We start from the raw sequence: 23,541 nt of genomic DNA, 5'->3' as shown, positions 1-23,541 counted from the left end.
TTTTGGTCCAGGTACAGCCATAACAATTTACGGATCACTCGCATCTTGAAATGCTTGGGAGAGATGGGCTATGAACACTACCAAGTGCAGCTGGTAAAGTTCTTCCTGACAGAGACTCTGGTCCACCAGATGTTGCCTCGGGTGCTGAGAAGTGTCTTGGACTACTTCATGTTCACCATCCGACACAAACTCAAACGACAGGAACTGGTCTATTTTGCCTGGCAACACTTCAAGCCAAAGCACGAATTTGTCTGGGGTCCTCACAAGAAACTCCGGAGGTTCAAACCTCAGTCCTCCGAGCTTCTGAGTAATCCAGAAGAGCAAGAACACACCAAGAAAGGAGACGGAGAGGTTGTGGAGAAGGACAGTGTTGAGTCACCCCAAGCAATCCTTCAGAGAAGGAAGTCTTCTGGGCAGGAAGAAGCTAGGGAAGCTCTAGAAAAAGAGAAACATGGGTCGTCAGAGGAGAGCTGTGTCGCTCACTATGATTTGGCTACAACAATACATCATAACCATATTGAGCAGCCTGTATCCAGCATTAGTGCCACGTTGAGCCTTTCAGCCAGTAATTCTATGCAGGGCAAAGGTATTGGGAGGAGAACAACCTCTGTAGAAGATGCTGATCTAACGCAAGATGGGGAGTTTGTAGAACCCCAGTTGAAACCTGTAGATGACTATAAGACTTCCAGAACAACAAATCAATCTCACCTTACTTTGGGAGAGAAGGAAGCCAAGGGAGACAGTGAAGAAGGCAGAGTAGCTTCAGATTGTCCTTTGGAAAGAAAGGATCATGCTGAAGAGCGTGTGGGTGAAGCTGAGGAAGAAAACCTCAAGGAATCCAAGAAGAGGAAGCTGGAGCTGAACAGATTAAGTGGAGAAACCCCTGAGGCATCCAAAAGCTCCAGTGATATTGAGAGGATCTCCCAAAATCTTGGCGAGGTGGTGATCACCAAGGAGGAAATTAACTTCTTGGCCCCCAAAGGTGGCAGTGAGGACTCCAGAGATGGGAAGGAGGTTGAATCCCTTGATGCGGTGAGAAAGAGGCGGAAAGTAGACATTGCACCCAAAGATGATTCTTCAGAAGTAGACAGTGAGGTGATCCCATCTAAAGACCAAGGAGCAAGTGATAGTACTCACGAAGATAAAGAGAACGATCTTGTCTGCCAAGAACAAACCAAAATGGCGGCCAATCCTTCTGCGGACACTTTGATAGGACCTAAGGCTGGAGCTGTGGAGGTGTTGGTTGATTCCAAAAAGAATGACCTCCCTGGAGATAGCTGTCTTCTGGAGAAAGCGAACGAACAAGAAACTACTGCTCCAACAGAAAGTGATGCCCCTTGGTTGTCTGAAACTATAACAGTTGATGAAAAGGGTGTAAGAAACAACGCAGGATGGAAAGAGCAGGACCTTGAAGAAACATCTGATGGTTTCCTAGAAAGGAATGAAATCTCCAAAATAAAGGAACGTGAAAGCACCACGGCTGGACCAGAAGAAGAGTAGTCCTATCCCAGATCGGATGAAACTGTCCCAAAATACTAGAGGTCCAAAGGGCGTGTATCTTTTCAAAAGCAGGTCAAAATAATCCTTGCTTGGTTTATGGTTTGGTCTCTCCAGGTTTTTATAAACATGGGATATAATTGACATCTTAAGGGTAACGTCTTTAGGATGAAAGATTACCACACTGAGGTGTGTCACTTGCGCATCTGATAGTCCCACTTCTAGAAGTCTTATTTCTTCTAATGAATTGCCCAAGGGCTTTGTTCTTCTTTTTTAACAGAAAGCACAGGCCTGTTAAATACAATGTATGCAACCTTGCAGGTGTGTTTTGCGGTGTTTGCTAGATGAGCCACAAGAATGTTATTTGCTAAATTAAGTTTGTCTTTGTTAAATAAAGATCTTTTAACTTTTTGAGGTGACATTTCTGGTTTCTTGTTAAGGAAGAAGGAATGAACTAAACCAGGGGTAGTCAACCTTGGCTCTTTTATGACTCGTGGACTTCAATTCCCAGAATTCCTGAGCCAGCTTTCCCCTCAGCTTAGCTGGCTCAGGAATTCTGGGAGTTGAAGTCCACGAGTCATAAAAGAGCCAAGGTTGACTACCCCTGAACTAAACAGTCTTCCATAGTTCTGTGTGTCACCACTCTGGAATAGGGACCCCAGAGCATTAAGGAAGAAAAATAACATATATGTACTCCTCGAATTACAACCACAATTGAGGCCAAAACATACGTTGCTAAGCAGGACAGTTGTTAAGTGAATTTTGCCTCATTTTACAACCTTTCTGGCCACAGTTGCTAAGCGAATCACTGCAGTTATTAAGTTAGTAACGTGGTTGTTAAGTGAATCTGGCTTCCCCATTGACTTTGCTTGATAGAAGGTCACAAAAGGGGGTCACATGACCCCAGGACAGTGCAACCGTCATAAATATGATCCAGTTGCCAGGTATCTTAATTTTGATCACATGACTATGGGGATGCTGCAATGGTCATATATGTGAAAACGAGTCATAAGTCCCTTTTCCAAAGTCATTGTAACTTTGTAACGGTCACTGAATGAAATATAACTTGAGGAATACCTACATCTGTATCTTAACTATTCCCAGTGGTGTTTGGTAACTGGGGGCACAGACTTCTGAAAACAGGCAAGAAGCTCGTAACTATTAACTAAAATTGAACTTGTTTCTTGTTGTATTGATCGCCTCCTATTAATCTTTATGGAGTTCCTATGACAGATTTGAGGATGGTGTGATGTAGTGAAAAAGAATGGTAGAACCTGGAAGTGGAATGAAAAGGGGATTCGGCCTAGAATCCCTAAGTCGCCACAATAGAACTAATCCCAACCCCCTTTGAGTGTCGTTAGATACTCTAAGCAGGTACCAACAGTTAATTGAGGAGATTTGTATGCTTAGGTCAGTGATGGCGAACCTTTTAGAGGCCGAGTGCCCAAAAACCTCCCCAGCCTTGCCCCGCTCCGCCCGCCCACCCCCGCCCTGCTCCACCCTCACCCTGCCTGCTCTCAGGGCCATCCACGGCCCGCCGCAGATTGCCCAAGTGGCCCTGCAGCACCATGGTGGCCATGCCCTCCGCCCGCGCCCCGCAGCATCACCTGCTGCCCAGCTGCCATGTGTTTGGCTGCGCTGCTCTGCCCGGGCCGCACCCGGGGGTGACTCTCCTCCAGGGGGACTGCTGATGAGGGGGATGCAGGGAAGGCGGGGCTGGGGCGACGGCATGTGTGCCCACAGAGAGGGCTCCGAGTGCCGCCTCTGGCACCCGTGTCATAGGTTCGCCACCACTGGCTTAGGTTGAGAAGATTCCTGCGCATAGGCTTTTAGCAATGAAGCATTTTAATGGAGCCTTTACAAATGGACCTGGTCTTTCATGCCTAATAGGTAGGAAAGGAATGAAGGAGATTTAATCAAGAGGTGGAAGGCAAATCCATTGGCATTTTATCTCATAAGCTTATCCCAAGTGCAGAGAAATCTGGAAAGAAGCATTTCAGATCACTCAAGGAATCTCTACCTGACCAATCCACAAATAAATGAGGATTGGAAATCCTTACAGTTTCCAAAATTCTATACAGGTAGTCCTTGACTTACAACCATGCATTTGGTAACCAAAGTTACAGTGGATTGCAATCTGCAACCTCAGGCAACTTCCAACAAGCAAAGTCAATGGGGAAAGCTGGGTTTGCTTAAGGACCATGTGATTCACTTAATAACCATGGTGATTTACTTAAGAACTGTTAACCGCAAAAAAATTGTAACACTGGGTGTCACTCACCTAGCCACTGTATCACTGAGCAGCAGAAGTTATGGTTCCGCTTGTAAGTTTAGGACTGGTGTATTTTCACCACCTCGAAGACTGGCATTAGTAAAATCTCTGGAGTTTTAATTCTTGTTTCCTTGACCTTGCCATCCGAGCTTATGATTAACCTGGTACATATAAAGGAAAAACGAACATGTGTTTTAGAAGAACGGAGCACATTGACCCAAAGCACCAGGAAGTTTTACTTTCTCACCTAGATCACTGTCAACCCTTTAGAAGAAACCCAGAAGCCCAGGCCTTTTTTAAAAGCTTTCCAGAAAATAACACGAAATGAGACAATTGCATTTAGCCAAACAAACTGTAAGTTAATATGCGTCATGATAGAAACCAGAAGTAGAGCGGTGTGGTGGCCTAGTGGTGAAGACACTCACCTCCCACACAGTAGGTTGAGAGTTCAAATCTAGGTAGCAGCAAAGGTTTCTCCTAGGGCAGCGGTAGACAACCTTGGCTCTTTTATGACTCGTGGACTTCAACTCACAGAATTCCTGAGCCAGCATGGGGGAAGTATGGCCCCCTCATGACTCGTGGACTTCAACTCACAGAATTCCTGAGCCAGCCATGCTGAGGGGAAAGGGAGAGGTTTCCAAGCTGAGCCATGCTAGCTCAGGAATTCTGGGAGTTGAAGTCCATATGTCTAAGGCAGGGCTAGGCACCCTTGGCTCTTTTATGACTCGTGGACTTCAACTCCCAGAATTCCTGAGCCAGCCATGCTGAGGAGAAATTGAGGTTTCCAAACTGAGCCATGCTGGCTCAGGAATTCTGGGAGTTGAAGTCCACGAGTCATAAAAGAGCCAAGGTTGCCTATCCCTGTCCTAGGGCATGAAGGAAAAAAATATCTGCTGTGAATTCTGCATGGTGTCAGGAAGGGCATCCAGCCAGTAAATACTCAGCTCCATCCAGGTGCTCCGACAAAAACAGACCCTATGCCAAAACAATAAGATAACTATTTTATACAGAAGCAAGACCTTGGTGTAAACTAGTTCTCTATCGGTAGTCCTCACCTTATGATCGTAAGTGATTAAGTGAATCTGTCTTCCCCCATTGACTTTGCTTGTTGGAAGCTGGCTGGGAAAGTTGCAAATGAGGAGTACATGGTCCTGGGATGTCACAACTACTATAAATTCATGCTGGTTGTGAACCATCACAATCACATGACCCCAAGAATGTGATGATGCTCCTTAACTGGGAACCGGTGATAAGTCACTTTTTTCAGTGCTGTTGTAACTTCAAATGGTTGCTTAAGGGGGTGTCTGATCTAATACTCTTGTGTTTATCTAGCGAGTCTAGGCTAATTCCCTGTTTGAGCCCCCCCCCTCCAACTGGGATGTTTGCTCCCCAACTCTACCGTTCAGATGGCCACCCAACTCAGACAGGCCAAAGTAGGCACCAATTTCAAGAAATGATTTCTCCTTGATTCGTTTCCACCCATTGCTTCTTGTCCTGCCTTCAGATGCTGTTCTTTGTGGCGGTCCCTTAGATAGTGGAAGATTTCTAACATGACACCCCTAGGAGGGTGATGCTACCAATTGCCAATCAACCTCACTATCTTGGACAGGTCATGATGGTGAACTCTCCCTTCATGCTGACTGGGGAATGCTGGGAGTTGAAGTCCATACAACATCTTCAAGTTGCTGATGTTGAGAAACATTGCTCTAGATAGGGTAGGCAACCTTGGCTCTTTTATGACTCGTGGACTTCAAATCCCAGAATTCCTGAGCCAGCCATGCTGAGGGGAAAGGGAGAGGTTTCCAAGCTGAGACATGCTGGCTCAGGAATTCTGGGAGTTGAAGTCCACGAGTCATGAGGGGGCCATAGTTCCCCCATGCTGGCTCAGGAATTCCGGGAGTTGAAGTCCACGAGTCATAAAAGAGCCAAGGTTGCCTACCCCTGCCCTAGATTCAGGGATGTCAGCAAGGAAAGGGTCAAAACGTCAAGATGGCATCCGCCACTGTGCATTTGAAACCCTGCCCTGCTTGTACATGTGTTGTGCATGTAGTGCATGTCAAAATGGGGCAGGCCTTGGATTGCAGAGTGGCAGCTGCCTCTGATTTTTTGACCATTTCCTTAGATGCCTCTGCTTGGTTGGTTACTACCTTGCATGCAAGCTGAATTGAGAAACTATCTTTTCAATTGGCATTCGTGATCGCATTCTCTTCAAGAGTTATTCTTGTTTTAAGCATCTGTTAGGCCCGTGGTGGCGAACCTATGGCACGGGTGCCAGAGGCGGCACTCAGAGCCCTCTCTGTGGGCACGTGAGCTGTCGCCCCAGTCCTAGGCCTTCAGCTGGGTTTTATAAAACCTTTTCGCTTTAGGCCTCCGCCGCCTTGTGCAAAAAAAAAAAAGGTTCAATCAATCAATTTCAACTTCTCACAAAAAAAAAAGATCTTGCAAAGTTGGAATTGATTGATTGAACTTTTTAGTTCCACCCAGTTGGCCGTTATCACCGCCCACCCAATGGGCCATACCCACCCAATTGGCCATACCCACCCAATTGGCCATACCCACCCAATGGGCCACATCCACCAATTGGGCCACGCCCACCTGGCACCCGACGATACATAAGTGGGTTTTCGGTTGCAGTTTTGGGCACTCGGTCTCTAAAAGGTTTGCCATCACTGTGTTAGGCTGAAGAAGTAACTTCCATTCCTTCAGTGATCTTTTTCTCAGTTTCATCCTGCTGAGAAAGATTATGCCAGTAATAAAGGAAGAATTATGGGGCAGCAGGAGGGCTTTGTCATTGATCTGAGTTACCAGAAGGATGAATGGACTCATTTTTACATCTTTAAGCCTTCAACGGTTCAGATAATAATCACAGCATGTACTTACTAAAGGAAGATCAATTATCAGCCATTAGCTGGCAGGCTTTATGGACTTCTTCACCATGAATTATGTGATATTTACCAGTATCACAGACAGCTTTATAGAACCAGGTTTAAAGATTATTTAATGAATAATCTAGGTCCTTAATTGGATGAACAGAGAAACTCAACCAACCTAGAAGGGAAGTAAAAAAAAAAGTCACATAGGGCTGAATGGCTGTAGCAGGATTTGTCAACCTTGGCTACTTTAAAATGTATGGACTTCAATTCCCAGAATTCCCCAGCCAGCCATGCCATAGGAATCTAGATCTATGGGATCTAGATCCTCTGTTTCCTTCCCACTTTAGTTCTAGATAGGATGGTGCTTCCTTAGACAGAATGTGAATGCAATTTGGTGGTCCTAGATCAGGGGTGTCAAACTGCCGACCCGCGGGCCAGGCACGTCACCAGGAAACCGAGCCCACTCCATTGCCGGCAATGGAGAAAACACTCTGATAGGTCGCGCGACGTCACTTTACGTCGCAAGTTTGACATGTCTGTTCTAGATCCACAGCTCCTGTTGAAAGGGCAGGTGGCAGCTGTGCCCAAAAAGATCTTTGCTTCCATTTCTGGATGTGGAGGCCCTTCTCACAATCATAATCACTTCAGAGTTGGATTACTGTAATGCATTTTAGATGGGGCTGCCCTTGAAGACCCTTTGGTCCAGAATATATTAGTTACAAGGACACCTCAGTACACCCATCAACACTGCTACTTTGCAAGGTAGGGGTACCAGTGGACTTCTGATGCAAACCAAGGTTCCAGTGGTCATCTACAAAGCCCTTCGTGGTGGAAGACCTGGATATTTACAGGATTTGTTTTTCTCCAGTTGTTTCCACCCATCTGATAACATCTGGCAAGGTCCCAATATTAATACCACCTTATGGGACCCAGGAGATGTCTGTTCTCTGTTGCTGTGTTTGGTATAGTAAACCCAAAGAGGTTCATGCCGCTGCAAATTTTCTGCCTTTAGCAGTCATTCAGCAAAGATGGAAGAACCAGTTGACAGTCACGAGAAAACAACCAGAACCTGAAGAGCCTCAATAGTAGTTTTATTGCTGGGCAACTATTTTACAAGAATCTCACCAGAATGACTGCATTCCCTTGGGAATGGCCAGATAAGGTTTCAGGGATTCGGTGGGAAGTCAGGCCTGGGCTGCTTTCTGCAATGCAAGGATTCTAAGCTTGTCCCCCTCTTGACACCGCCCTCCAATCTAATGGGAGATTCCACCAAAGGTAAAGGTTTCCCCTGTCCAGTCATATCTGACTCTAGGGCAGTGATGGCGAACCTTTTAGAGACCAAGTGCCCACTCCACCCCCTGCCCTGCCCCCGCTCCGCCACGCTCTGCCCTGCCCCCCCCTCACCCTGCCTGCCCGCAGGGCCACTCACCGCCTCCAGGGCCTGCCGCAGATTGCCCAGGCAGCCCAGCAGTGCCATGGTGACCATGCCCTCTGCCCGGACCCCGCAGCATCAACTGTGCATGATGGGGCATGAGGGCAGAGTCTTGTCCAGGCTGCCTGGCTGCCATGTCCTTGGCTGCACTGCTCCACGCGGGCCACTCGCCTCCAGAGGGACTGCTGGTGAAGAGGGGGTCGCGGGGGGAGGCGAGGCTGGGGCAACGGCACGTGTGCCCACAGAGAGAGCATCCGAGTGCCGCCTCTGGCACCTGTGCCATAGGTTCGCCACCACTGCTCTAGGGGGTGATGTTCATCTCTGTTTCTTAGCCAAGGGACCCAGCATTGTCCGCAGACATTTCCATAGTCATGTGATCAGCATGACAATACACCAAGGAACATGGAATGCTGTTACCTTCACACTGAAGTGGTACCTATTTATCTACTCCCGTTTGCATGCTTTTGAACGGCTAGGTTTGCAAGAATTGGGGCAAGTAATGGGAGCTCACCTTTTTGTGCAGTGCCTAGGTCTTGAACCTCAGCTGTCAGCTTTCGAGCTGACAAGCTCAGCATCTTTAACCGCAGAGCCATTGCGCCCCTTTGAGCTTCCACCACACCCTAATGCTTACATGAAACGGGGGGGAGCACAAATTCATTGGTCTTTGCGGAATCTGTTGACTCCCATATCCCATTTGTCAAAAGATAATAATAATAATAATAATAATAATAATAATAATAATAATAATAATAATAGTAATAATAATAATAATAATAATAATAATAATAATAATAATAATAATAATGATAAAGTTGGAAGGGACCTTGGAGGTCATCGAGTCCAACCCCCTGTTCAGGCAGGAAACTCTATACCATTTCAGACAAATGGCTGTCCAGTCTCTTCTTAAAAACTTCCAGTGTTGGAGCATTCACCGCTTCTGGAGGCAGGTTGTTCCACTGGTTAATTGTTCTAACTGTCAGGAAATTTCTCCTTAGTTCTAGGTTGCTTCTCTCCTTGATTACTTTCCATCCGTTGCTTCTTGTCCTGCCTTCAGGCGCTTTGGAGAATAGCTTGACTCCCTCTTCTTTGGGGCAGCCCCTGAGATACTGGAAGACTGCTATCATGTCCCCCCTCGTCCTTCTCTTCATTAAACTAGACATACCCAATTCCAGCAACCGTTCTTTATATGTTTTAGCCTCCAGTCCCCTAATCATCTTTGTTGCTCTTCTCTGTACTCTTTCTAGAGTCTCAACATCTTTTTTACATCGTGGTGACCAAAACTGGGTGCAGTATTCCAAGTGTGGCCTTACCAAGGCATTGTAAAGTGGTATTAATACTTCACGTGATCTTGATTCTATCCTTGTTATCATCAACTCCCCCAAGAGCTGTATTTACTATCTCTTGCTGCCAATTTGGACAATTTATTCCTCGTCCCACAAACCTCCAGACTAGAAGGAATGGGCTGGAATATCCATGGGTATTTTTGGCCGCCATTAGTGCTCTGATGGGCCTGCTGTGTTCAAGGGATTCTCCAGACAGTAACTTAATATTTGTCCAAAAAAAAAAAAAACCTAAAGGAGGATCAGGACATTTTGCAAGGGGGAAAAGGGTTCCCTTGAGCAAATAAACGATACATCAGCTAAACCAAGCCCTTTTTGTGTGTATAATGGGCCTCTTTTCCTGCCGCTCCGTAGCTGAAAGCACACAGCAGGGTCTAAGAAATCTTGAGCTGTGCTCGTGTCCGACTTTACAGTTGAACCAGCCCTTCTGCTCCTCCTTCTTTCTTCCCCACCTTTCTGGAGGACCTGGACTTTTTCTTTCGCTGAAGGTTGCTCCTGGTTGATCTATCTGTCTCCCCTTGTCGTTCTGAAAAATCTAGAAGCAAGGTGGGTTTCTCCTGAAGTAAAGGTGGATTGGATCAGCAGGGAAGGAGTTAATTAAAATTGGAAGGAAGAAGAAAACGTCTCTTGTGCCTTAGGACTGGAAGGAATTAAACAGAGAGCAACCATGACTGGTTTATTACTGCTTGGAATAGTTTTCCTTTCTCAACTTTTAACTATCACTTCTGCTCAGGTAAGAGTCTCTTTGACTTTTGGAAGACCAGAACTTCAGTCCTATAGCATTGTGGGCTAAATAGTTTGTCTTACTTATGGATCCAACGTTCACTTTTAAAATAATTGATGACGATGCTATCTTGCTGTATATAACAGAATAACAGAGTTGGAGGGGTCCTTGGAGGTCTTCTAGTCCAACCCCCTGCACAAGCAGGAAACCCTATACCATTTCAGACAAATGGTTGTCCAGTCTCTTCTTAAAAGCCTCCAATGGTGGAGCACCCACAACATCTGAAGACAAGCAGTTCTACTGGTTTATAGTTCTCACTGTTAGGAAATTTCTCCTTAGTTCTAAGTTGCTTCTCTCCTTGTTTAGTTTCCATCTGTTGCTTCTTGTCCTGCCTTCAGGTGCTTTTGAGAACAGCTTGACTCCCTCTTCTCTGTGGCAGCCCCTGAGATATTGGAACAGTGCTATCACGTCACTTCTAATTCCTCTTTGTGTGTGTGTGTGTGTGTGTGTGTGTTTCTAACATTGCATAAACCTTTTTCTTCTTCTTCTTGTGCCACATCCGTTATCGGACGTTGGCAATCATGTTGACGATCCTGTTTTTATCAGCAGCCGCACGAAAAAGTGCTGCTGAGTTTTGTCCAAACCAGTCCCTTAGATTATGAAGCCATGATGTTCTTCTTCTGCCTGGACCTCATTTGCCTTCAAACTTTCCCTGGAGGATTAAATGGAGTATGCCGTATTTTTCTGGGTGTCGCATCACATGTCCGAAATATTCTACTTTTCGCTTTTTTAATTGTTTTGATGATTTCCCTTGGCTTTCCCAGGCGGCTTATCACCTCCTCATTTCTGATCTTGTCAACCCAGCTTATACGTAACAGCCGCCTGTAAATCCACATTTCAAATGCTTCTAGTCTCTTCAGGTGGCCTTCTGTCAGAGACCAACTCTCTATTCCATAGAGCAGGATAGAAAAAAAATATAGCATCTGATAAGCCTGATTTTCAGTCTTAGGCTTATGTATAAACCTACAACATCTATTTTATTTTTATTTATTAATACAATTTATATGGTCACCCAACTCACTCACCAAATTCCATGCAGAAATGGCTGAGAGAGAAAAAATAATAGTGTTGGGACTTTTTTTAGAGCACCAAAGGAAGATTTCAATTATGTACAATTAATCTTTGCCATCTCTATCTATGTCCTGACCTTTTCATAGAGGTACATATAAATGGGGCTATTTTTCTAAGCCAATTTCATAATTGGGAATTTAGAGTAAAAACTGGATTAGTTTTACTGAGCTGGGCTTCCAAATAGCATCAGGGTCAGATAATAGAAAGTTTTAAGTCACAGGCCTTAAAACAGCCACGTTGTAGTTAAAATATTTTCAGTCCCCTTTTTCGTTCTTTAGTGAAAAATAGGGAGGATTAAAAAAAGGCATAAAGTCAGCTTGGAAAAAAAAGTGCTTCAGGTGGAGGGATTAAGTTTCACAAGGAACAACATCTCCTCTGTTCTGTATTTTCAGCTGCATTCACAATTTAGTTTAGTTCTCTATTTGCAGTGCATTTGCGGCAAATATAAATCATGGCATTTATCCCGTTAAAAAGTCTGTTTTAAAAGAGAACCTAAAACAGGTTAATGTGGCTGGATAATGGAGAAAATAATCCCTTTCTTAATTAGCAAATCAAAAGGCACAGGGTATTTTCTGCAGCCAAATTCAGGAATCTGGTTTTGCCTCTCCTCAGATGTGAGCAAAACTTGCTATACAATGAAACCTTTGTAGGTCCAAATTGGTTGAAAGTTTATTTCTGGGACCAAGGTTTTTTTTTCCCCCACATAAAGAAACCTTTATAGCATCGTTTTTTTTCCCCCTGCATACCTAGAGCTGAAAATAAAACACTGCTGGCATTTAGAAAGTGGTGCCATCAGAATGAGCTGTGAAATTCATTGGGAATTAAAGATACGCCTATACCCACAACGCTGTTATAAAGTTGTGAGTGCTCCAACACTGGAGGTTTTTAAGAAGAGATTGGACAACCATTTGTCTGAAATGGTATAGATTTTCNAATACATTCCCCCCCGATAAAACCGAATTAAATCAAATTTTAAAGTTGTGTCTCTGTCAAATTGTTAAAAGATAAACCCCAAATAAAATCCTCCCTAGGTCAGGTCCGCTTGCTGGAAGAGCCATGTCTTGAGGGCGCGACGGAAAGCAAGAAGATCCGGAATCATCCGGATCTCGGGGGGTAGTTCGTTCCAGAGGGTGGAGCACCCACAACATCTGAAGACAAGCAGTTCTACTGGTTTATAGTTCTCACTGTTAGGAAATTTCTCCTTAATTCTAAGTTCTAAATTAATTCTAATTTCTCCTTAATTCCTTGTTTAGTTTCCATCCGTTGCTTCTTGTCCTGCCTTCAGGTGCTTTTGAGAACAGATTGACTCCCTCTTCTCTGTGGCAGCCCCTGAGATATTGGAACAATGCTATCACGTCACTTCTAATTCCTCTTTGTGTGTGTGTGTGTGTGTGTGTGTGTGTTTCTAACATTGCATAAACCTTTTTCTTCTTCTTCTTGTGCCATATCCGTTATCGGATGTTGGCGATCTTGTTGGCGATCCTGTTTTTATCAGCAGCCGCACGAAAAAGTGCTGCTGAGTTTTGTCCAAACCAGTCCCTTAGATTTTGAAGCCACAATGTTCTTCTTCTGCCTGGACCTCGTTTGCCTTCAATCTTTCCCTGGAGGAATAAATGGAGTATGCCGTATTTTTCTGGGTGTCGCATCACATGTCCGAAATATTCTAATTTTCGTTTTTTAATTGTTTTGATGATTTCCCTTGGCTTTCCCAGGCGGCTTATCCCTTCCTCATTTCTGATCTTGTCAACCCAGCTTATACGTAACAGCTGCCTGTAAATCCACATTTCAAATGCTTCTAGTCTCTTCAGGTGGCCTTCTGTCAGAGACCAACTCTCTACTCCATAGAGCAGGATAGAAAAAAATATAGCATCTGATAAGCTTGATTTTCAGTCTTAGGCTTATGTATAAACCTACAACATCTATTTTATTTTTATTTATTAATAAAATTTATATGGTCACCCAACTCACTCACCAAATTCCATGCAGAAATGGCTGAGAGAGAAAAATTAATAGTGTTGGGACTTTTTTTAGAGCACCAAAGGAAGATTTCAATTATGTACAATTAATCTTTGCCATTCCTATGTATGACCTTTTCATAGAGGTACATATAAACGGGGCTATTTTTCTAAACCAATTTCATAATTGGGAATTTAGAGTAAAAACTGGATTAGTTTTACTGAGCTGGGCTTCCAAATAGCATCAGAATCAGGTAATAGAAATTTTAAGTCACAGGCCTGTCATCAAACAGCCACGTTGTAGTTAAAATATTTTCAGTCCCCTTTTTCGTTATTTAATGAAAAATAGGGAGGATTTAAAAAAAGGCATAAAGTCAGCTTGGAAAAAAAGTGCTTCAGGTGGAGGGATTAAGTTTCACAAGGAACAACATCTCCTCTGTTCTGTATTTTCAGCTGCATTCACAATTTAGTTTAGTTCTCTATTTGCAGTGCATTTGCGGCAAATATAAATCATGGCATTTATCCCGTTAAAAAGTCTGTTTTAAAAGAGAACCTAAAACAGGTTAATGTGGCTGGATAATGGAGAAAATAATCCCTTTCTTAATTAGCAAATCAAAAGGCACAGGGTATTTTCTGAAGCCAAATTCAGGAATCTGGTTTTGCCTCTCCTCAGATGTGAGCAAAACTTGCTATACAATGAAACCTTTGTAGGTCCAAATTGGTTGAAAGTTTCTTTCTGGGACCAAGGTTTTTTTCCCCCCCACATAAAGAAACCTTTATAGCATCGTTTTTTTCCCCCTGCATACCTAGAGCTGAAAATAAAACACTGCTGGCATTTAGAAAGTGGTGCCATCAGAATGAGCTGTGAAATTCATTGGGAATTAAAGATACGCCTATACCCACAACGCTGTTATAAAGTTGTGAGTGCTCCAACACTGGAGGTTTTTAAGAAGAGATTGGACAGCCATTTGTCTGAAATTGTATAGATTTTCCTGCTTGAGTAGGGGGCTGGATTAGAAGATCTTTAAGGTCCCTTCCAACTCTGATATTCTGTTATTATTCTGTTATTCTGGTTTTAAGTGTGTCATAGCTTGTTTAACCTAGTTCCTGGATTAACCTGTTTCCTAAGCTCTCACAACAGACCAAGTCACAAATGAGCCAAATGGCCACACACAAAATCCTCCCCCTGCATACCTAGAGCTGAAAATAAAACACTGCTGGCATTTAGAAAGTGGTGCCATCAGAATGAGCTGTGAAATTCATTGGGAATTAAAGATACACCTATACCCACAACGCTGTTATAAAGTTGTGAGTGCTCCAACACTGGAGGTTTTTAAGAAGAGATTGGACAACCATTTGTCTGAAATGGTATAGAAAAAGGACGAACTCATCCCCCGACCTAATCTTCTGGAAGTTCCAGGGAAGGTTGAGGCTATAAGACAATAATAAGACAATAAGACTAAAATTCACACAGTATCGTTGTTTAACCTAGTTCCTGGATTAACCTGTTTCCTAAGCTCTCACAACAGACCAAGTCACAAATGAGCCAAATGGCCACACACAAAATCCTCCCCAAAACCTAATGTAAGTCAAAACTAACCAAGTTTAACAAGATGAATGAATGCAATCTACACAGCTTTAATTGATCTAATTAAGTGCAAACCCATTTCTAAACGGTGTTTTCTCTACCTTCCCCCAAAATAACAGAGTTGGAAGGGGCCTTGGAGGTCTTCTAGTCCAAGAAGTAGGAGATCTATATACCATTTCATACAAGTGGCTGTCCAGTCTGTTTTTAAAAACCTTCAGTGATGGAGCACCCACAACTTCTGGAGGCAAGCCTCCACTGATTAATTGTTCTCATTGTCATTTGAACCATCAAATATTGTTCAGTTTACATGGTGTGGAAAAATGAGCCTTGTTTCCTTAGAAGAAAATTTTAAAAAGTTTTAAATGGTTGGCATTTAAGAGTGGTGAGAGCCTTTTCTGCTTGATTCTTCTTTTGGTCTGTTGAGTAAGATGGTCCCAGCGTCTTAGCTGGAAGTTGGGGGAAGTGAGCTTCAAACCTTGTTGGAGTCTGTGGTAACACACAAACAAGGAAAATACGTACCTGGGAAGTGGAAACTTCTATTGCATTGAAGGAACAAGAGGTACAGAGTGTAAAGCTATATTGGAAAGATCTGGGTTCAAATTCCCACTCACTTTTGAAGCTTAAAGTGCAGCTTAGTCTCTTATTTCCTGAAGCTGGTTAGCATAACAGGGCTCCGGTATATAAGACAGGTAGTCCTTGACTTATAATCATTCATTTCGTGACCGTTTGAAGTTACAATCGCACTGAAAAAAGTGAGTTATGACTGTTGTTACACTTACAACCATTGCATCATCCCCCGTGGTCACATGATCAAAATTCAGATGCTTGGTAATCGGTTCATATTTATGACGGTTGCAGTGTCCCTGGGAGTCATGTGATCCCCTTTTGTGACCTTCTGACAAGCAAAGTCAATGGGGAAGCCAGATTCACTTAACAACCGTGTTACTAACTTAACAGCTGCAGTGATTCACTTAATAACTATAGCAAGGAAGGTCGTAAAATGGGGCAAAACTCACTTAACAACTTTTCTCAGCTGGCAACAGAAATTTTGCGCTCAGCTGTAATTGTAAGTCGAGGACTACTTGCACTGAGATGCAAATAAGATAAATTTTAGTAGGTTAGGATCAGTGGTGGGATTCAAATATGGGAACAACTGGTTCTCTGTGTGGATGCCGCTTCCGGAAGTCCATTCTGGGCCTGGGCAACAAAAAATTAGCTACCGGTTCTGCCGAAGTGGTACAAACTTGCTGAATCCCACCACTGGTTAGGATACTTTGAAGTTTGGGTTTCCTTAATTCCCGGGAATAAGGGCCTTCTCTGTGGTGGCTCCCTCTCTTTGCAACATCATTCTCCCAGTGATAAGATTGGCTCCATCTCTGTTGTTTTTCTGCAAGGACTGAAAGACATGGTTTGTCAACGGCTTGGGAATCCCATTTGAAGCTGAATGTCTGGTTATATCTCTGGTTGTGTTGTCGCCGCCACAGAGTGAGAGGTTTAAACTGGATTTTTAACTGTGGATTTTTAATGTTGTACACCAGGGGTCCCCAACCCCTGGTCCGTGGACCAGTACCGGGCCGCAGCATGCCAGCAACTGGTCCCCACAAACAAGCAAAGCCCCATTCATGGGATGCAGGAAGGACATAAAACTATGCACCCTCCGGTCCGTGGAAAAACCTTTCTCCACGGAACCGATTCCTGGTGCCCAAAAGGTTGGGGACCTCTGTTGTACGCCACCTAGAACCACTATCTGTGAGCTGCACGTTGGGAGGCCAGATTTATTTATGAAATCTGTTTAATAAATAAAAATAAATAAGCTAAAGGCAGTGAGACTGAATCCTCCTGATTGGGTACCTTTCAGATAAGTTTACCTACATCTCCTGGCAGGGGAATGACAACCATTGTAACCCAGGAGACCCCCAACTGAAGGAAACTCCACTTAGGTACAGTAGTCCTTGACTTACAACATTCATTTAGTGATTGTTGAAAGTTAGAACAGTGCTGAAAAAAGGGGACTTATGAGCATTTTTCACATTTAGGACCATTGCAGCATCTCTATGGATACATGATCAATATATATGTGCTTGACAGCTGGCATGCATTTATGACTGTTGCAGTGTCCCATTTAGAACAATTAACCAGTGGAATGGAATGACTTGCCTCCAGAAGTTGTGAATGCTCCAATACTGGAGGTTTTAAAGAAGAGATTGGATAACCATTTGTCTGCAATAGTCTAGGGCAGGGATAGGCAACCATGGTTCTTTTATGACTTGTGGACTTCAATACCCAGAATTCCTGAGCCAACATGGCTCAGCATGGAAACCTCTCCCTTTCCCCTCAGCATGGCTGGCTCAGGAATTCTGGGAGTTGAAGTCCACGAGTCATAAAAGAGCCAAGGTTGCCTACCCTTGGTATAGGGTCTCCTGCCTTGGGCAGGGGGTTGGACTAGAAGACCTCCGAGCTCCCTTCCGACTCTGTTATTCTGTTATTATTCTGTTATTCATATGACTGCCATTTGCAATCTCCTCAAACGAAGTCAACGGGGGGAATTCAGATTCATTTGGTGACCATGTGATTCACTTAATAACTGAAGGGATTCGCTTAACAACCATGGCAAAAAAGGTCGTAAAATCAAGCATGACTCAGTTAAGAACTGCCTTGGTTTCAATTGTGGACGTAAGTTGAGGACTACCTCTAAGTAGGGGACAGAGCATTTGAAGCAGGAGGTCTATTTCCAAAATGAGACAGCCCCAAATAAGAAAACCCACCTGACAGGGGAAAAAAAAGACTGGGTTGCAATGAAATTTAATTCCTACTAGAATCTTAGAGTCTGAACATTTTGTGTTGTTGGCTACCAGTTTCAACAATCCGTGACTTGTCTTGGAAGCGCCTAATTGAATTCTGTCACTTTCTTCCGATGTGAGACTTCAATTTTCCTCCCTCCAGAGGCCAGGATCACGAGGCTTGCCCGGACCGCGAGGATCTCCAGGGTCACCTGGTAAGGATGGCATTGATGTAAGTATCAAGAAGGCCAGGGCTGGTTCAGGGGAAAGAAGGTAGAGGGTTACTGTGATGACCTACTGACTTAACTGGATGATTTGTAGTGGATTTTACGAAGTTCTACTTAGATTAGAATCCTCCCTTTCTTCTTTATGAGATTATCTCAGTCTGCCTTTCTTGAAGAGGCACCGAGAAAGGTCACTCAAAGCTTCTTCCTCAGGAGAGGGGAAAAAAAGGCCACAGTTGTTTCACTGGGGCAAATTTGAGCCCTTTAGAGCCCTTTAGAGACTTATGAAGAAATTAAGACAAAACAAAAACTTAATCGTGAGTTACTAAGATGAATGGTTAACGATATGCTTCGTTGGAAAAGGCTTGTTTTCACCCTGCGATGAACATTAGCATGAATTCATGAAATGTTGGGAAAATCTGGCATCAGTCAAGCTTTTGTAACCCTGGGGGGGGGATGGAAATCACAATAATACATTTTCATGAATAATTCACTCTAGCAAAACAACGTGCCACACTTTGGAGAAAATTTCTGTTAGGTTTAACGGGGGTCCATCTCATGTTTAATACTGCTTTCTTTTTCCTTGCCTGCTTAGGGAGAACCTGGCCCCCCAGGATTTCCAGGATCACCAGTAAGTATTTTAACACTATCATTGTGTTGGGAGGGATCTTCTTCAAGAAATGGGTACAAATAGATTTTAATAGGGAGGAAACCCAGGAATGGAAACAAAAGGGACTGCCATGTCTATGGGCATTCTCAGTCATCCAGCTCAAATCAAATCAGTTTATTACAGCCATATGGCCAGAAACAGTAAAATATCCTTGTAGGCTACTTACCTGAAGTTGAAACTCAAGTACTTTGGCCACCTAATGAGAAGGAAGGACTCACTGGAGAAGAGCCTAATGCTGGGAAAGATTGAGGGCAATAGAAGAAGGGGACAACAGAGAAAGAGGTGGCTGGATGGAGTCACTGAAGCAGTAGGCGTGAGCTTCAATGGACTCCAGAAGATGGTAAAGGACAGGAAGGCCTGGAGGAACATTGTCCATGGGGTCGCAATGGGTCAGACACAACTTCGCAACTAACAACAACAACGCTACTTACATACATGCATATATAAAAATGCACTGAGCATGATCGAATGATGAACAAGAACACTATAATAAAAATTAATTTTAAAAAGTATTATTTAAAAAAAATGAATGTATCCAAACAAATGATGGTACAATTTCCTTGACTTGTTGCCATTTGTTTAGCAACCACTGCATTACAGCCAAAAGGCCGGCCCTATTAACTGTTAACCAGCAAAATAAAATGCCTCAACACTAGCTGATACAGTCCTATTAAAGTTTGGATATATTGCACTAACATATAATAAGCGATGGCATCTGGACTTTTTGCAATCTCCTATAACAGGGGTCCCCAATCCCCAGTCCTTGGACCGGAACGGGGCCGCAGCGTGCCAGCAACAGGTCCACACAAACAAATGAAGCCCCATCCGCAAGATGCAGGCAGCACACAAAACCACCCATTGTCCAGTCTGCGGAAAAACCTTTCTCTACAGAACTGGTCCCTGGTGCCCAAAAGGTTGGGGACCTCTGTCTTATAAGTTAGGATATAAGCAGATTTTACTGCACAGGGGGTACAGAAACGTGTTCTATCTTATTGATAAAAACAGAAAAGAATCAAACAGATTCCAAATGGCTTGTAAATTTTGATAGAATTTAAACCAACGTCTTTAGACCCCATTGCCTCTTTCTTATCTTTCCTGAAAAACGAAGTCCAATTGCCTTTGGAAAAAGTATCTTTGGGCAAAAGGGACTGCAGGAAAACTTCTAAATATCTGGCCAGCGTTTGAGGTGAGGGACCATCTTCAGACCACTTCCCACTTCCTCATTAGACGTTTTAAAGGAAGGAGAAGACCTAAGAATGGAGGAAGCTTCAATCTTGAGAAGTATGGGAGAAGCAATCCAAATATTTGAGCATGCAGCTGTCATGGTTCCAAAAGAAGCAGCTTTTCAAAGAACTTTGAGGCTTTGTTTACCTTAAAGAATCCATTTATTGCTACATAGCTTCGGCACGTACATAATGAAGCCAAAAACTGAATCCTCCCTCCCCCAATCACCCGTAACAAAGCATAACTCACTCCTTCATTTCACAGTCATCAATCACGTTCTCCAATTAGTTTGAAGTGTGAACTTTCCCTCCCGTAACTCCTCTGGTTACAGCTGACCTTGGCAATACTGTACTGAAATATTGTTGTGGCTAACTATCCCCGGAGTATATACTTCCCCCCCCTCTCTTCTAACATTGTCTGACTTTAATTCTAGAAGTGATACACAGGTTAAATAAAATGTGTTTGCTTCTTCCTATATGTCAAGCAAGAACATCCGATGTTAGCAGCCTTGACAGCAGCCCACTCAACAGTTGGTAATTTAGTTGGTTGTTAGAGCTCTGGGATTGTTATATTAATAGTGCTTGCCTATTTACCTGGTGCAGGGACCCAAAGGAACACGAGGGAAACCTGGGAAAAAAGGAGATGCTGGTATACCAGGCCTTCCTGGGGTAGATGTAAGTATACACGCTTCCTGTGTTTCATTGTTTTCTTATCCTATCTCCCACTGGAGATAAATCTCTTTATCCGCTGGTGTGTTTATTAACAGAGTAGCAAAATTGGAAGAGACCTTGGAGGTCTTCTAGTCCAACCCCCTGCTCAGGCAGGAGACCCTATACCATTTCAGACAAATGGCTGTCCAGTCTCTTCTTAAAAACTTCAGTGTTGGAGCATTCACCGCTTCTGGAGGCAGATTGTTCCACTGGTTAATTGTTCTAACTGTCAGAAAATTTCTCCATAGTTCTGAGTTGATTCTCTCCTTGATTAGTTTCCATCTGTTGCTTCTTGTCCTGCCTTCAGGCGCTTTGTAGAATAGCTTGACCCCCTCTTCTTTGGGGCATCCTGTTAGATATTGGAGCACTGCTATCATGTCACCCCTCGTCCTTCTCTTCATTAAACTAGACATACCCAATTCCAGCAACCGTTCCTTATGTGTTTTAGCCTCCAGTCCCCTAATCATCTTTGTTGCTCTTCTCTGCACTCTTTCTAAAGTCTCAACATCTTTTTTACATCATGGCGACCAAAACTGCATGCGGTGTTCCAAGTGTGGCCTTACCAAGGCATTGTAAAGCGGTATTAACACTTTTAATACACACATTGTCGTCTCTGGATCCAAAAGTGCCTTGGCATCTGATCGCTGCCCCGACACATGGCAAAATAAATGGTTCTCCAAGTTTTCAATCTGACGTAAACCATTAAGATTTTCTTGTCAGTCTTCCATCCAAACATAAAAAGTGGTCACACTTTGGTTTAGGAGAATGATTGTTCTTCTATTTCCAATTTTCTCCCAATTCCTATTCTCACTAATATCTTCTAATATTCTATCTAATATCTTCTTCTCATTCATTCTCAGGGTTTAACAGGTTTGGACGGCCCACCTGGACCAACAGGATCCCCTGGAGACAGAGTAAGTAATCATTTCATTGATCCTGAAGCTCATTATTATGCAAATTTTAGAACAGAATAGAATAGAATAGAATAGAATAGAATAGAATAGAATAGAATAGAATAGAATAGAATAGAATAATAGAGTTGGAAGGGACTTTGGAGGTCTTCTAGTCCAACCCCCTGCTCAGGCAGGAAACCCTATACCATTTCAGACAAATGGTTGTCCAGTCTCTTCTTAAAAACTTCCAGTGTTGGAGCATTCACTCATAAGAACTCATAAGGATGTGTCCAGCATGAACTTTTTAAAACACATTGTTGTTATTATTAAGATAATAATAATAATAATAATAATAATAATAATAATAATAATAATAATAGTAGTAGTAGTAGTAGTAGTAGTAGTAGTAGTAGTAGTAGTAGTAGTAGTAGTAGTAATAGTAAAGTTGGAAGGGACCTTGGAGGTCATCTAGTCCAACCCCCTGCTCAGGCAGGAAACCCTATACCATTTAAGACAAATGGCCATCCAGTCTCTTCTTAAAAACTTCCAGTGTTGGAGCATTCACTGCTTCTGGAGGCAGGTTGTTCCACTGGTTAATTGTTCTAACTGTCAGGAAGTTTCTCCTTAGTTCTAGATTGCTTCTCTCCTTGATTAGTTTCCATCCGTTGCTTCTTGTCCTGCCTTCAGGCGCCTTGGAAAATAGCTTGATTCCCTCTTCTTTGGGGCAGCCCCTGAGATATTGGAAGACTGCTATCATGTCCATACAAAACAAGATTTTTTAAAACTTGACCTGTGTGCACTTCCACTCCCAGCATTCCCTATGTCAGCATGCTGACTGAGGAATTCTGGGAGTTGACGTTCACACATGCTGGCTAGGGAATTCTGGGAGTTGAAGTTGACACATGTTGGGTGGGGAATTCTGGGAGTTGATGTTCACACCTGCAGGCTGGGGGATTCTGGGGTAATTTGGAAAGTTGAAATCCACACATCTTAAAGATGCCAAGTTTGAAAAATACTTGTGTAGCGGAACTTGTTTAGTTTTGGTTTAACTGACAGTTCCCCCAACATTCCTTAATAGGATTTTCATGGGGAAAGATTGAACATTAATTAAATTTCTGCAAATTAGGGGACTGAGCTCAGAAAGGGTTAGGATTGGGTGGATGACTTCTTATGAGAACTGACAGCCATGTTTCACAACTTTCCACTTAGAAAATGAAATGTTCCCCTGCAGAAGCTATTACAAAGGAAAGCTACACAAACAATTATTTTCTAACAAGCCAAGGTCACGGGTAAATAGACTGGAAAAAGCATAAAATAATCTTTTAAAAAAAATTAATCTGGCCTTTGTGAATGGATGTGAACTTTAAAAAATTGCAGCCTGATGTTTGAAGGCAGGTGGGAGCTAATTACAATTTTTTGCTTTCTGTATGTGCCCTTCTACATAAAAGGTTATCTTTAATAGAGAATAAAAATATTGCTAGTCTTGAGCACTGTGCTAAATAAATGCCAATCTATTGCTATCCCAATAAAATGGCAGTTTTATTCCTATTACAAGACTAGTAAAATATTGCTAGTCTTGAGCAGAAGGCTAAGTAGATGCCAAACTTTTGCTATCCAAATTCAATTGAATTGCATTGAATTGAACTGAATACTTTACTTGGCCAAGTGTGATTAGACACATGAGGAATTTGTCGTTATTTTCTGAAAGCACACCTATTTCGTTCAGCTCCACGTTTCAGTACAGTCTTGCACTCTTCTCTGCCCAAAGCACATTCTTAAAGGCTTTAGTTAACGAAATTGAATGGACTTTGACAGCTATTCAAGGGCCCAATTAAAGGCAAGCATTCCAACATGCTCCCCCAAGTTGAAATTCAGACTCTGAGAATTTGGTCAGGTGGAAAGGAATTAAAATACCTGGCCATACAGCAGAAAGGAGAGGCAGCAAGGAAAATTACACGAAATGTGAAATGTGGAAATCACTTGAGGTGGAAAACAAGATGGCTGCAGTGGTGCTGACAGTGGATTTATCAATTCAGTCTAAATGGGGGAAATCAACCAGTTATAATTTGACCATTCCTCTTCTGTCCAAACACAAACTTGTTTTGATTCCATTTCATAGCATTTTCTCCCATTAATCCACTTTATGTATACTGTATATCTATCTATCTATCTATCTATCTATCTATCTATCTATCTATCTATCTATCTATCTATCTATCTATCTATCT

General features: G+C 43.0%; 1 protein-coding gene across 1 annotated transcript in view; it reads left to right on the top strand.

Moving 5' to 3' along the window:
- LOC107298025 (opioid growth factor receptor-like protein 1) overlaps window positions 1-1,908 on the top strand; it is an 18,012-nt gene extending 16,104 nt beyond the window's left edge. The window contains exon 7 of the mRNA XM_015827386.1: window positions 12-1,908. Coding sequence (XP_015682872.1) covers window positions 12-1,500 — 1,489 coding nt within the window. The 3' untranslated portion in view covers window positions 1,501-1,908. The remainder of the gene's footprint in view (window positions 1-11) is intronic.
- Window positions 1,909-23,541: the final 21,633 nt, after the last annotated feature.

Source organism: Protobothrops mucrosquamatus, unplaced genomic scaffold (assembly GCF_001527695.2).
Source record: "Protobothrops mucrosquamatus isolate PMUCROS unplaced genomic scaffold, P.Mucros_1.0 scaffold3664, whole genome shotgun sequence".
Classification (NCBI taxonomy): Eukaryota; Metazoa; Chordata; class Lepidosauria; order Squamata; family Viperidae; genus Protobothrops; species Protobothrops mucrosquamatus.
The sequence above is the reverse complement of the archived record's forward strand: the minus strand, read 5'-3'. Positions and strand labels throughout refer to the sequence as shown.